At 41.3% G+C, this 12,665-nt stretch overlaps 1 protein-coding gene across 1 annotated transcript; it reads left to right on the top strand.

The window, feature by feature from the left end:
* Positions 1–2,222: 2,222 nt before the first annotated feature.
* LOC120451866 (hyphally-regulated protein) lies at positions 2,223–3,142 on the top strand. The gene is made up of 4 exons (XM_039635875.2): positions 2,223–2,382; positions 2,437–2,651; positions 2,711–2,919; positions 2,972–3,142. The coding sequence occupies exons 1-4, from the start codon at positions 2,314–2,316 to the stop codon at positions 3,019–3,021; spliced, it is 543 nt and encodes a 180-aa protein (XP_039491809.1). The 5' UTR covers positions 2,223–2,313; the 3' UTR covers positions 3,022–3,142.
* Positions 3,143–12,665: the final 9,523 nt, after the last annotated feature.

The following is a 12,665-nucleotide window of genomic DNA, read 5'->3' as shown; positions in this document are numbered from 1 at the left end:
CTTTAAACTCATGAAGATCTCATGAGTTGGCTACGATCGGGAGGATTTATTCCAGTGATTAAGCGAAAGGCATTTCATATTTTAGCCAATTAGGAGAACGATCGCAGCAACAGATCCAACAAGCATCACTAATTGGCAGACGTTTAACACTCCCCCTCTCATCGCGATGAGTGCCCCAAGATGGGACCATAAAACGATTTCCAAATGAAAACTGTAGCCACTCAGCCAGCTACTGCAGATGGAGAGATGGAGATCATCATCATTATTATCATCATCAACGGCAGAAGCAGCTCGATATGATGGGGTTATACGGTAGATGGAAGATGGGTGCTATATGCTATATGCTATATGGCTGAAGAGTTCCCCCACGCGCCGATGATGATGCCAATGATTAATTGCCTCGAGAATGTTTGTTTTCATAAACAATTTTTTTAATAGACCCTCGCATATGTTGGCTGTCGGTCGAGTCAGAAACCTGGATCTATCGGGGTCGACGAGTGGGCGGGGTCAAAGAGTTAAATCGATTCGAGTGTTGTCGTTTGTCGGATCTTAATGCAGATGACTCCGATGACTCTGGAGTTGCAATGCAGCTATTTTCGTGTCCTCCGCCTCTGATCGATGCACTCGTGTTGGGAATGTAAAAAGAGTTGATAAATCAAAATGTTTTTGGCCGGAGCCACGAGGCATTTGAACGCCCCCGTGGCCCTGACAAATGAGCTCTTGGTATTTGGGCTTATTGAAGGTGTTAATTGGCGGCAATTAGGATGGACCTTAAGCGGTTGAAATTCATATTTTCCTACGTATAAATACGTTTAAATTTAGACAAAAAGTCGGTGGTGAAAATAGAAAGGCAAGCGAAGCCAACGTAAGAAAAACATTTGTTTTTCCCCAGCGAGTGTTGGGTCGTCTAGAAATTTATGAAATTTCTGTGTGCTCTGGAGCTCGAGGCATTCCCAAACAGATTTTTTCAATTAAAAATAAAAAATGTTTTCAACAGGTGACAAAACAATTTTACGGCCCCAGACCGCACGTATGCCATAAAATGGGATTAGCCATCAGGGAGATGAAGACGATCTAAGGAGGCCAGTGGCAGTTCTCGTTTCCTTTCCCGATGCCTTGTTTTGAGTTAAAGGGACCATCAAATATTTTATGCATTTTAAATTGCTGCTAAAAAAGCAGAGCTCACATGCCCACATCTCTTGCCATTGCAGTCATAAATCTTAGGGCTCTGGAGATACTCTTTCTGGAGCGACAGGTAGATCCCATTGCTGGTCCAAGGACATGCCGACACTTGGCCTCAAGTGCATTATGAATATGAAGCAATAATATATTTATGAACCTCATAACGATGCAATTTATGAGGTCATCTGCCATTGTCTGCAGCTCCTTTGTAGGTCAGTCTTTGGCCTTTGTTTTGCCGATCGGCCAGGAACATAAATACTACTTGGATCGATAGCAAACTGGTTTTTAGAGACTGGAGAAACATACAGCTGTGCAGCATGCGGTGAGTACAGGTGGAAGTCGCTAAGCTGTCAGGCGGCATAAGGATAACAGGGTTCCTTATCTACCAAAGTGTGGCTCAACATAGGTTTTTAGTTTAAAGTGCTAAGGTCCCTTTCTTACAATATTTATTTACTCGAAGTAGTTTCCCATCAAAAAGATATTAATACTCATTCGAACCGGCTTATATTTCTTATTACTTTTACAAAATTTCGGAAGAAAATAATAGTAAATATTTATTGAGCCACATTTGCTTAAACATTTATTTATTAACCAGCAGCATCTGGACTTTAGTTCCATAAATCAGCAACCCAGTCACTGAAATGACTAATTCAATAAGTTTGAATTGCTGTTTTTAACTGCCATTAATAGGCTAATGTCCATAACTTGAGATGATGGTGATAAAAAATGTTTATTATCACTTTGTGTTTGCACACAATTTGAATTTTATTATGACTAAGATTGTATGAAAGATTCAAAGATAATATTTCGATCATGCTGAGAGATCACAAATATTCCTCTAAGAGCGAGTATAGCACACAGACTGGTTTTAGCTAATGATATTCATAATGTGACAATGGAATGATTAATTTGTTTGTTTTTTTGTTAAAGAAGAATTTAAACATTAGAATGGTAGATTAATAAACCACGTTGAAAGTGTTCAAATCGAGTAGCCATAGAAAACACATGAATGTGTACTTTAGCTGATTCGAATTCGATTCCCTCATTTTCAGTCCGGCATTCAGTTAGGTAACAGATCGTCCAACAAAATTATCAGAAAAATCATTTGAAAATTTTCCAATTTTTCTTACAATGGAGAACGGTCCGGAATTTAGTTGGGAGTACAGTCATGGTGGTCAGGGAAATCCCAACTACTCCCAGGTGAGAATCTCTTTCGGACTTTGCTATTTAGAACTGAGACATGAATGATTTCAGATGGGAAGGAGTAGTGCTCCTTCTGGAGGCGGAGGTCGTCAGTGGCTGCACTCGAACCAGGGGAACACCCACAACTATATGCCCGGCTCCAGTCCACATGGAATGGGTGTCCACCAGAATCACGCATCTCCAGGTGATCCCTTCGCCTCCTACAACCAGAATATGCTGAACATGTACACGAACTTCAAGCCCAGCTATGGTCATTCTCAAGTTGGGTAAGTTGTATAATAGATCCTTAGACTTATCTATTTATTATATTTATTTATTATGCTAGCCCGGCTACGGTCCAAGGAATGGGACCAGAGCCTGGCCAGGAAATGGGTCGGAGGATGGGTAATGGTATGTCCCAGTCCATGGGATTCGAGGAAGGCATGGGTTCGGGCATGAGTCAGGGCATGAGCAATGGCCTCGGCGCTGGAATGCGAGTTGGTTCCATGCGTGGAGGTCAAAGGTTAGCTGGTGGCTACTCCAATCGCTCGAACGGTAATGCGTTTTACTCTCCTTGTGGAGAATCAAATGACAATTTGTTTTTCAGGTCTCAACGATTCATACCCCACGCAATCCCATCGAGGTAGTTGGTTCTAGATGAACCCACTAGTTAGTTCCCAACTATATTTTACGGATCAGAACTGGCACTTTATGAATGATATATAGGCTGTCCATATATTGTATTTACAAAGCAAATAAATCGAAATTTTCCGTTTAAGAGGCATAAATAGATCACATAATAAATATCTATCTGCGATCACGTGCGCTTTATCTACAGTTGTGACCGTTTAATTGTAATCGATATTCAAATATGACCGAGGGTCAAACGGTGCCATTAACGCCGGGTGACCTTCTGCTTTTCTGCCCTTCTGGGTGCTGTGACCTCTGTCAACGGGGATCTGTATGGAAATCGGGGAAATCAGAAGGGATGGGGGGTGGCTTTAGTTGCGAGGGGTGGCGCAAGGGCATAAATAACAAATGCAATGTATTTGTATGTATAAATTATGATGATACTATTAGTTAGCATGTCATTCGGCAGCGGGTCTATAAATTACGGACAGGCAACAACTGCAGCGACAACCGTCCTCCCATTTTCGGGGACCAACCGATGTGCATCCGTTTTTTCGGGAGTTTTTATTAATAAATTTACATATACTTACGATTTCGGGGGCCAGTCGCATGTCGCATGTCCCCACTTGAACACTGGAACTGGAACTCCTCCCATTTCGGAAGTCCCGCGCGTGTGTAATGATCTGTCGCCCGGGATCAGGGCAGCGGATTAATGGTAAACCGAACGCATTTTTCATCGAACATTCCGATGCAGTTTTTCCTCGATTTTCCACTATGTTTTTAACAAGCGCTTTTTTCAGAAGAACTAATTTATATATCTTTTTGTCGCGCGGAGAGTTCAGTAAACTACATGGAAGCGCTCCGGTTATGAGACCGTTCCGTTCGTTGTGCTCCAGATACGGTTGGTTCCGTTCCCCTCTACCCCCTAAGAAACCCTTCGGACAGATGGACGGACGGAGAGACGGATCCCTCCTGGGTGGAATGCCAGTCACGTCTTGGACAGATAGGCCAAAGAATAGAGCCAACCGACAATCACTCCGCCGTTTTCTGCCTTCATTTCAATTCAGTTTTTTGTCTTGTTGTGTGTTTTTTGTTATATATATGTATATATATAACATTAGCTTAGTCCGTGACGGTTTGTCGGGTGGCGAAGGGGTCACAAATAAATTAAAACAATTGAAATTTACATTAACATTTCTCGAGTCGGCTGGGTCTTGTCTGAACACCTCTTTTGTCAGCTGTGCTTAAGGGGAAACTGGAAAAAGTAAAGCATTTTGGACTTACTAAAAGCGAGTCACACTAATATATTTATTTAAAGGATTTGAAAACCAGTTTAAGATAGTAAGTAAATTATAAAAATATTATGTTTAATGCTTACTTTGCAAGTTTTTCTCCCTTTGCGATTTTACTTTACAGGGTATTTTGGAGGGGGCACCATTAGAGCTATTGCCCTTTCACGTCGAGTAGTTGAAATATCTTGGTGTTATTTTAATTCGTGTGCTCTTTTATTTCTATTTTTTATTTTTGTTTTCCCTGTTGTTGCGCTGTGTCGGCTGTTTTTTTCGTTTCGAATTTGTTTTCTATGCACTTATTTAATTGTGTTTTTATATTTATTATGTGCTTTCCTCAAGTTGCCTTTTAATGTGCCACATTTACGTAAAAATGTATTTTTAATTTATTTTCTAGACCGCTTTTGTCGCTTTATCGAGCTCATCGGGTTCAGGTTTAATTTCAGATTCGGGTTAAACTCGGGGTCCAAAGGAAAAGGCAAGGCGATAAGCACGCACCATTTTTGGTGGTTTTTGAATTCAAATTGAGTTTTTATTTTCGGTTTTAGTTGCTGTAGTTGCCTTTATTGCCCCGACTTTAGTGCCGTGTAATGAAGGGTTTATGGGGCACTATACAAAGTTATATTAAGTACGGATAAAATGTATTGTATTGTATTTGGTTTTATGGAGACCTTTGGTATGGCGATAGTTTTTGTAAGATGGCTTTGGGGTAATCAATCTAAGTCGGAAGATTTAATAGATATCATCATGGACAGAAGGGTTTCTAGTTTAGAAAATGTCTGCCGTCGAATGGGCAATCGAATCCAACACCAATCTTTTCCAAAATAAAGTAACTAGAACTAGGAAAAATAGAACATAGTTATATGCACTTAAAGCTACTTTTAAATGCAGAAAAGCCTTTAAACCAAAGATATTCTAATATTAGATTAGGGATTATATTGGTCTTTGGCTAAAACCCAACAAATAGCGGACACTCCCGCTTTATAGACCAAGAGCATATAAATTGCAAATTGCAGAGATTGAAATGATATATACATATCTGCTGGAAGTGAGCTAGCTGATTCAGTAGCTCCAATTTCACGTTGTTGCTGGCTGGCAAAAATAAAAAATCAGACTGGTGGCTGGCCATAAAATCAACACTTTGGTTAGCAAAACAAACCGTTTAATGCAAAACAAACAAGAGGCGACAACAACTAGCCACACCTGGCCCAATAAAAAAACGAGATACATGGCCGACTGTAGTGTTGATAAGGGCGTGTTCCAGAGCAAGTAAAAAATTTTTGCGCAATTTGTTCGACATTTTTGTCGAAAAACCGCAAAAATCAATTGGCAGTTCAAGTGTTCCGTGTGCAGCCCCAATTCAATTAATATGCAAAATGTGTTAGTGACATTTCTATTGAGCGTAATTGAATCATAGCCGACATATGTATCCCTCGGGCTCTATTTTTCATTCTGCTTTTCCAGCTGGCGCGACAGCCCTGTTTTAGTCCAGCGAGTTGACAACTCTATTCGCCTTCCACCCGCTGCGCCCGATGCATTTATCACGCTGCCTCCCCCGCCGAATACCTAATACCGAATACCCAATCCCGAATCCCAAAAACCGTATCCTAACCCTAGCCCAGATATCAGCGGGTGGTGGCCAATGTCCGTCCGGAACACCGGGAAGCGATTAACCTTCCCGTGGAGTGGTGTCAGTTTAAAGTTGCCATTAACACGCCATTGTTTGGCCTTTATGCTCAGTTCCCACCCCCATCAGCCGAAACTATAGATATTATCGCCGCCGGATCCCCGATCTAATTTCTTAGCAGTTGATTGATATGTCCAGCAGTCCGGCGAAATTAGAGACCATTTCGAAGGGAAACTGTCTGAAAATCTTTCGTATTTCAATTATAAAAGTATTTTCTCCCTTAAACTTTAAATCTGCAACGCAATCCGCTTTTAGATCTTTAATTTAAAAGCATCCTGTTGGTGATAAGCTCCCACATGATAATAGTAAAGTTTAAAGGCTACTATGCCTATGCTAAATCGTGCACTACTCAAGAACTAATTGCCATCAGACTGACCAAATCAAATCGCCGTAGAATGAAAACCGACATTCCTTGATAACCATAAAACGCATTCGAGGGGTCAAAAGTAATCAGGAAATAGTTGCCATTACTTGGAGCGGGTAAACGACAGCTGCCGGCCGGTCGGTCAGTCATCGATTTTGTTTGTCTTTCCACTCGAATCGATCGAGAAAAGGGAGCAATTCCAACAATTGCGCTAATTTCGAATTAAATTTTTAATCTGCAGCCGGACGAGCAGTTGCCAGCAACAAATCCACCCACATGCGTGGCTCCTTCTCCTTCCGGTTTCACCCCTAGTACGGGTCATCTATATATCGATCCACTGACCGCCGGTCATCAATGGGCCACACCCTCACACCCTCACTACCTCACTTTACCCACACTACTCACGAAACAAAGACAAACGTCAAAATTAACGAAGGATTTGGCGATTTAACGCTCAAAAACCAAACACAAGATGAAATGCGACTCGGTCCGAAAGAGCGAAATCAAAACTCACACAAAATGAAATTCCAAGTGAAGGGATGAGCTGGAGAAAGGCGAGTCCTAAGCCGATTTGGAACGCCCACAACAATTTGTAACGGCCACCGGACAAAGGTCCTGGCACGAGACGAGTGCGTGCGCCACCAACAGGATGGCCACGATTTCTCTATAACCCGACCAGGCCCAGGATGCGTGGCCTCCTTTGGCTCCTAACTGGAGGGTCAGCAGTAGGGATTCGGGTTGAGTGTGCACTGAGCGAAAAAAATACATAGAAAGCAGCGAAAGAGGTCGAATATAACATAGCAACATGGATTTATCAAAATAAGTATATCTCAGGTAAAAGGTATATAGATCGATAGAAGGAAGTCTCCTTTATAAGCATTACAGCATTAATTTTACATGAATACATGACAGATTTCTGTTAAATATATTATGGAAAATATTATATTATATATATTCAGGAGTTTTAATTTAAATGTATGGGAAAATCTTCGAATTGAAGTACAAAGAAACGCAGCACAACCATAAAGTAGAGAACTGTATAATTTCCAACGTTTTATATATAACTTTTTTTCTGCCAGTGTGGCCACGCGTCAAAATCAAATCTTTTAGGGACTTTTCGCCTTTGTTTGCCACTTTTATTGGTGGCGGCTCTGACGCCCAGATAAATCCCGACTCAGACGGCGTCCAGTCAGCCAGGTGTTCTCTGACCCTCAGCCCCTACGCCCCTGACAAAAAAAAGAGGGGGAATGGGAAGGGTACGTACACTGTGACCCTAACTGGACAACGCCCTTGATCATCTAGTTGTGTATGTGTACAATTCCTTATTGTCTCGCTTTTACGGGCGCTCCATTGTAAAGTCCTTTAATTGCTTCTGATTGAGTTTTATTTTGGGTGCATCGATTTTTCATCGCCAGCAGTAACTGCAACTGAAAGGAAACAGATACAGAAACAGAAACAATCGAGGACAATGGCCAGCACTTTTGGTGTTGACGTGGCGATGACTGTCCAATCTTGACCCATTCACAAATAAATGATGGAATAATTCGTAGAAGTAGTTTCGTTTATTGAGCACATCAAAAATCTAAAATTTATTGAGCAAAATATATAGTCAATGTATTGAATATAACTTTGTTCTTTTTAAATAATAAAATATGATTCTCCAAAAGGCTGCCTCTAAACCTGTAAAAAGGCTTTAGTCTAAAAGCTGCTACTCATTAATCTTTCATCTTCCCAGTTGAAGCTTCCCAAAACTCGTACTAATATTCAATTTACCAACCAACATACATATTGCACTAAATCCACCTCATATTGAACCATCCTTACCAAATCCAATCCATGCAATAACTCATCCGATTTGACTGGCAGACGGAGCTCCCTGATGTTGGTGGAGCCAACCCTTTGGCGTAAAACAGGGAATGCATAAAAGTGTCAGGCAATCTCATAAACAGCACATAAAATCGAGAGGAGGGCAGGTGGAGCAGCAATATCTATGCATAAAACGCGTGGCCGCAGTTGGGATTGGGTTGCGGCTGTTGGAATATCTTATTTCATAAGCAAATAAGATATAAAGCTAACTGCAAAGCGAAACCCCTTTCACCAGACCGAGAAAGCGCGCAGATGAAGACAAAGTTTACGCAGATTTTGCGGCAGGGAAGCCAGTGGAAAAGCGCGCGCCGAGAAAACGCCATCAAAATTCTGGCCACACCGCTCACGTATCCTGTATCCTGCCGCCAGTTGCCCCAAGGGACTTTCGCCGGCGAAAGGGTTGCGACCGCACCTTCGGTGGGTTGGGGATATGGAGTTGGAGTTGGAGTTCTGTTGACAAAAGCTTTTGACTTTCGGCTGTGTGGCTGTGTGGCTGTGAAAATCGCGCCGAAACTTTGACCAGAAATATTTAGCCAGACAAGCAACACGCCCCCAAGGAGCAGTCGGCGGTTTTCCACGGCATTCATAAATTCTGGGGTTGGTAATTGAGGAGATGGGGTAGAGGTTTCCTCCCTCTCCTCTGCGGGCTTCTGGCTTAAAGCTGTTTGTGCGTGCCACAAACAAGTTAATAAACTTGTCAAAAAATCCACGAGGAAGCCCCTGGGTAATGAGCATGAACATCGAGACTTATGAACTGGATATAAAGTGGAGATATTTGCTTAGCAGTAAGCCTATGCATACGCCACGTATTTGGTATAAGTTCGATATCAATATACTTTACTTTTTAATAATGCGTCATTTCTATTTCATTGTGATATGTTGGGAAAAATTTAATATACTTAAAAAAGAACAGCATAGAACACTCGCCAATTGGTTCAACGCTCTTTTATTTACTCAATGTGCATTTTTATTACACTTATGACTTATGAGGGTGTCCAAGCTTGCAGGTTGAACTGCGTAATCGATTTGGCTCCCCAAAAAGTGACAACACCTGCTCGCAGGACAAAGGACAACACAGGCGTGATCCTGGCGATGCATCTGCTTATGAAGATATGAGGCATAGATATGGATACATGGATATATGAAGGTGTGCCTGGGGCCTAGGATGCCGCATAAAATTCAAATAAATTTCCAACTCGTTCGCCGGCAGTGTGCGAGTTCCATTTTTCATGATCAATGGGGGTGAGCGAGCATTAACTGCAGCTCCGACTTGGGCATTAAGGCATTAACTTTCCCGTTCACGTTCAGTCGGCATCGGTGGCTTCACTGGCTTCGCTGGCTTCCTCTTCCCGGGTGCTGGTTGTAACCATCTTGGGCACCAACCCTTTCCCATACCTGTTCCCATTCCCATTCCGAATGCCATTCCCCTTTCCAGTCCAGTTCAGCGGGCGGCAATTCACAATTTTATTTTCATTTTATTACACGAAACAAAGACAAATTACATAAAATATGTTTGCCACTTTCAGTGCGCGTATGTATCTGCATCTGTGAATGCGAGTATCTTGTGGATACGTCGGCCCACACCTTGCGGCTGCGTTTTTTATGTAAATTGCGCCGCCGTCTCAGACATCCGTATGCCCATTAATGCCCAGAGACAGAGAGACAGAGAGACAGAGAGGGCCGTATGGCATGAGAAAGAGATGGGCATTGAGTTCATCGCGCCTGAAATTGCTAAAGGAAGTTGTTACTTTGTAATTAAAATTTGAGATTGATTAACTTATTGTTCGTGTGAGTTTTACAACCCGAAACTATTACCGGCACTTTGATGGTTTGATTTTGGCCCGGGCTCACTTACAACTCCGCTGCTCCTCGACGTCCTCAAGCTTTTGATTTTTATGATTCCTTCACTCAGGGCTAAGAGTTGTTGAACTCTGTTTAATGAGACCAGAAATCTCATTCTGACTCTGACTAGGCGTTGGTTTTAATTGTGCGCAATTAATCGCTCGACGTTTAACTTTGAGTTTAGAATTTGATTGGCTTTCGCAGCCAGTTCTCTCCTCGAAATTGGAGTCAAGTTTCTGGCTTATTTGTGGCTGCATTCAGAGCAGCTAACCTACATCTTAACCTTTTTGACGTTTCAAAGGACTACTACTACCAGCAGAAAAGATTTCTAAGAACATCGTAAGCTGAAATAGAAGACCTTATTAAGTTGACTGAAAGAAGGAAGCGCCTGAGACTTTAGAAAACCATTTTTTTTTCAGAAATAATCTCAATTTATATCGTAAAATATATTAACAATAAACTTGTTATACTTTCTAACATCACATTTCCGGTTAAGACTGCCGTACATTTCATAAAAAGTTACTTGGCTTAAAAACTTTTATTGCATTTTCATTCCACTTCAACATTTTCAGTGGTTCTTTCGCTCGTTTTGGGGCCGCAAATTGAGCAGAACTCTTCAGCTTGAAACCTTAAGCCATAAATAACAAATTTTTATCTGAAACATTCGCCGAGGCGAGCGCCAAAGTTTCGGACATTTGCTCGACCGAGCGTAGACTGAAAACAAAAAAAAATAAAAAAATACGAAAGGCAAAAGGCGAAAAGCGAAGCTCGCAATTCGAGTAAAAATGATGGAAATAAAATACGGAAAGTACGATAGAGTCCATGTGCCGGGGCAGGAAACTTTTCAGTCACGAATCGAGCTCATGTCCTTGTTTGTATTAGGCGGACGTGTGCCAGGCTGCTCAGAAAGTTGCGCTGTCCATCAGCTCGGGGCTTATTGCTTACTTATCTGGCCGGGACTGGCTCTGGACCATCCAGGACCATCCTGGACCATCCATCGAGGACCATCCTCTCCGGCGACTTATGAAATACTTACTAACGGCTTTATTTGACCAGCTCGCCACCGGACTGCTGATGAGCCGGATGAGGGGGCCAAAAAGGACACCTTGATGCACACAGCGAAATGCTCAAAGGAGACGCCGCTGCTCGGAAAATATTTACTCAGCCAGCAGGACTCACCACTCGCCGCTGTTCATATTTTATTTATGTTTACGTTGAACCAAATCAATTCCAATATGAGAGGGCAAATCCTTTTATGCGGCGGCATTTCCCATTTCGCATTTCGCCAGATGAAAATCAATTTTTAAACTTTTCGTAATAATCCCCCCCTCGCACAGTATGTATCCTTGAGCACATTTATTTGCCATAATACGGGATGTACGTGATCTTGCCGGCGAAGCAGAACAGAACCATCCCATCTGCACTGAATTGCAATCGAATTCTGGCTGGAAATTTCACTTTGACCGTATGTGGTTGAGGCTTGGAGATAAAAATGATTCCATATGAATTATAAATTGCTCGATTTATGCACATTTCCACGGCCACTGGCAATTGGCATTGGTTGTGAGGCTTTTAGGTTAAGTGGTTTTATGGCCCTCTTCAAACGGCAAATCTTGGGTCAAATGTGGGAAATGAATTTGATGATGCATATCTACATGCTCGTTTTGGGTTGTACATAACAAAAAATCATAATTCCCATCATACTTCAGTCTATTTATTATTATTTTATATTTATTTTATTATTTATTGAATCAATAGATTGATTTTCGTAGTAATAAACTAATGAATAAAGTCACAGCTGCCCAATCAATATTTAATTGTATTATCGATTAGACAGAACATAGTAGTCATTATAGTTACCATTATGGCTTAAACCAGATTTATATTTTTGGTAGTTTCGATTCCGGTCAATTTGATTGCCAGTTGAATTATTTTCATTGTTGCTGATATGCGGTGGGGCTGGGTGAAAGGGATTGAGATATATGTAATGCTCGAAACCGACTATAAAATGCTTTCTTATAATTGGTTTTCGATTGCACACTTGCACTATTGAAAAATGCTTCAGCTCTTTTTCAAGTTTTATTATAATTGAAATTCCCGAGCGGCGATTAATGCCAACGAAAATAATTCAAATAAATTAAAATGCAATTAAATAAATCGAACGAATTCGCCGCGATACGATGTGTTTCGATTCGAGTCGGTTCAAAACCAATCGGATCGCGAGAAATTGTTGAAAAAAAAATTAAAACAAAAAAGAAGCAAAAATTGTAGACGCGCAATATTTTTTATGTGCTGATTAAAAAACATTCCTTGGATATTGGCCAAAATATGCAGCGAACGACGGTTCCGAGGCATTTAATTTGCATTTACGATGAATCTCTCATTGCAATTTTATTTTTTTTTTTACTTCTGCCTTTTGGTGTTTTTCATTTTGTATCTGTATCTGTATCTCTGCGGCGGCATCATCGATTCGGATTGATGGGCTGCTCGACAGTTGTTCTTGTTTCATTTCATTTCGTTTTGTTTTTTGTTTTTTGCATTTTTACTTTATTTTTAATTGTAATGACAGCTCATTGGTTTCTTTGAACACTGCCAAAGGGGATGGGCGAAGATACTGTCGCCC

The sequence above is a fragment of the Drosophila santomea genome, chromosome 2L (assembly GCF_016746245.2).
Source record: "Drosophila santomea strain STO CAGO 1482 chromosome 2L, Prin_Dsan_1.1, whole genome shotgun sequence".
Taxonomy (NCBI): Eukaryota; Metazoa; Arthropoda; class Insecta; order Diptera; family Drosophilidae; genus Drosophila; species Drosophila santomea.
Note: the sequence above shows the minus strand (reverse complement) of the source record. Positions and strands in the feature narration are given on the sequence as shown.

Excerpts from the sequence above, each read along its gene's own strand:
- LOC120451866 (XM_039635875.2), top strand. The coding sequence starts at position 2,314 with ATGGAGAACGGTCCGGAATTTAGTTGGGAGTACAGTCATGGTGGTCAG. Across the intron at positions 2,652-2,710 it reads TATGGTCATTCTCAAGTTGG|CCCGGCTACGGTCCAAGGAA; the intron begins GTAAGTTGTATA and ends TTATTATGCTAG. Across the intron at positions 2,920-2,971 it reads CTACTCCAATCGCTCGAACG|GTCTCAACGATTCATACCCC; the intron begins GTAATGCGTTTT and ends TTTGTTTTTCAG.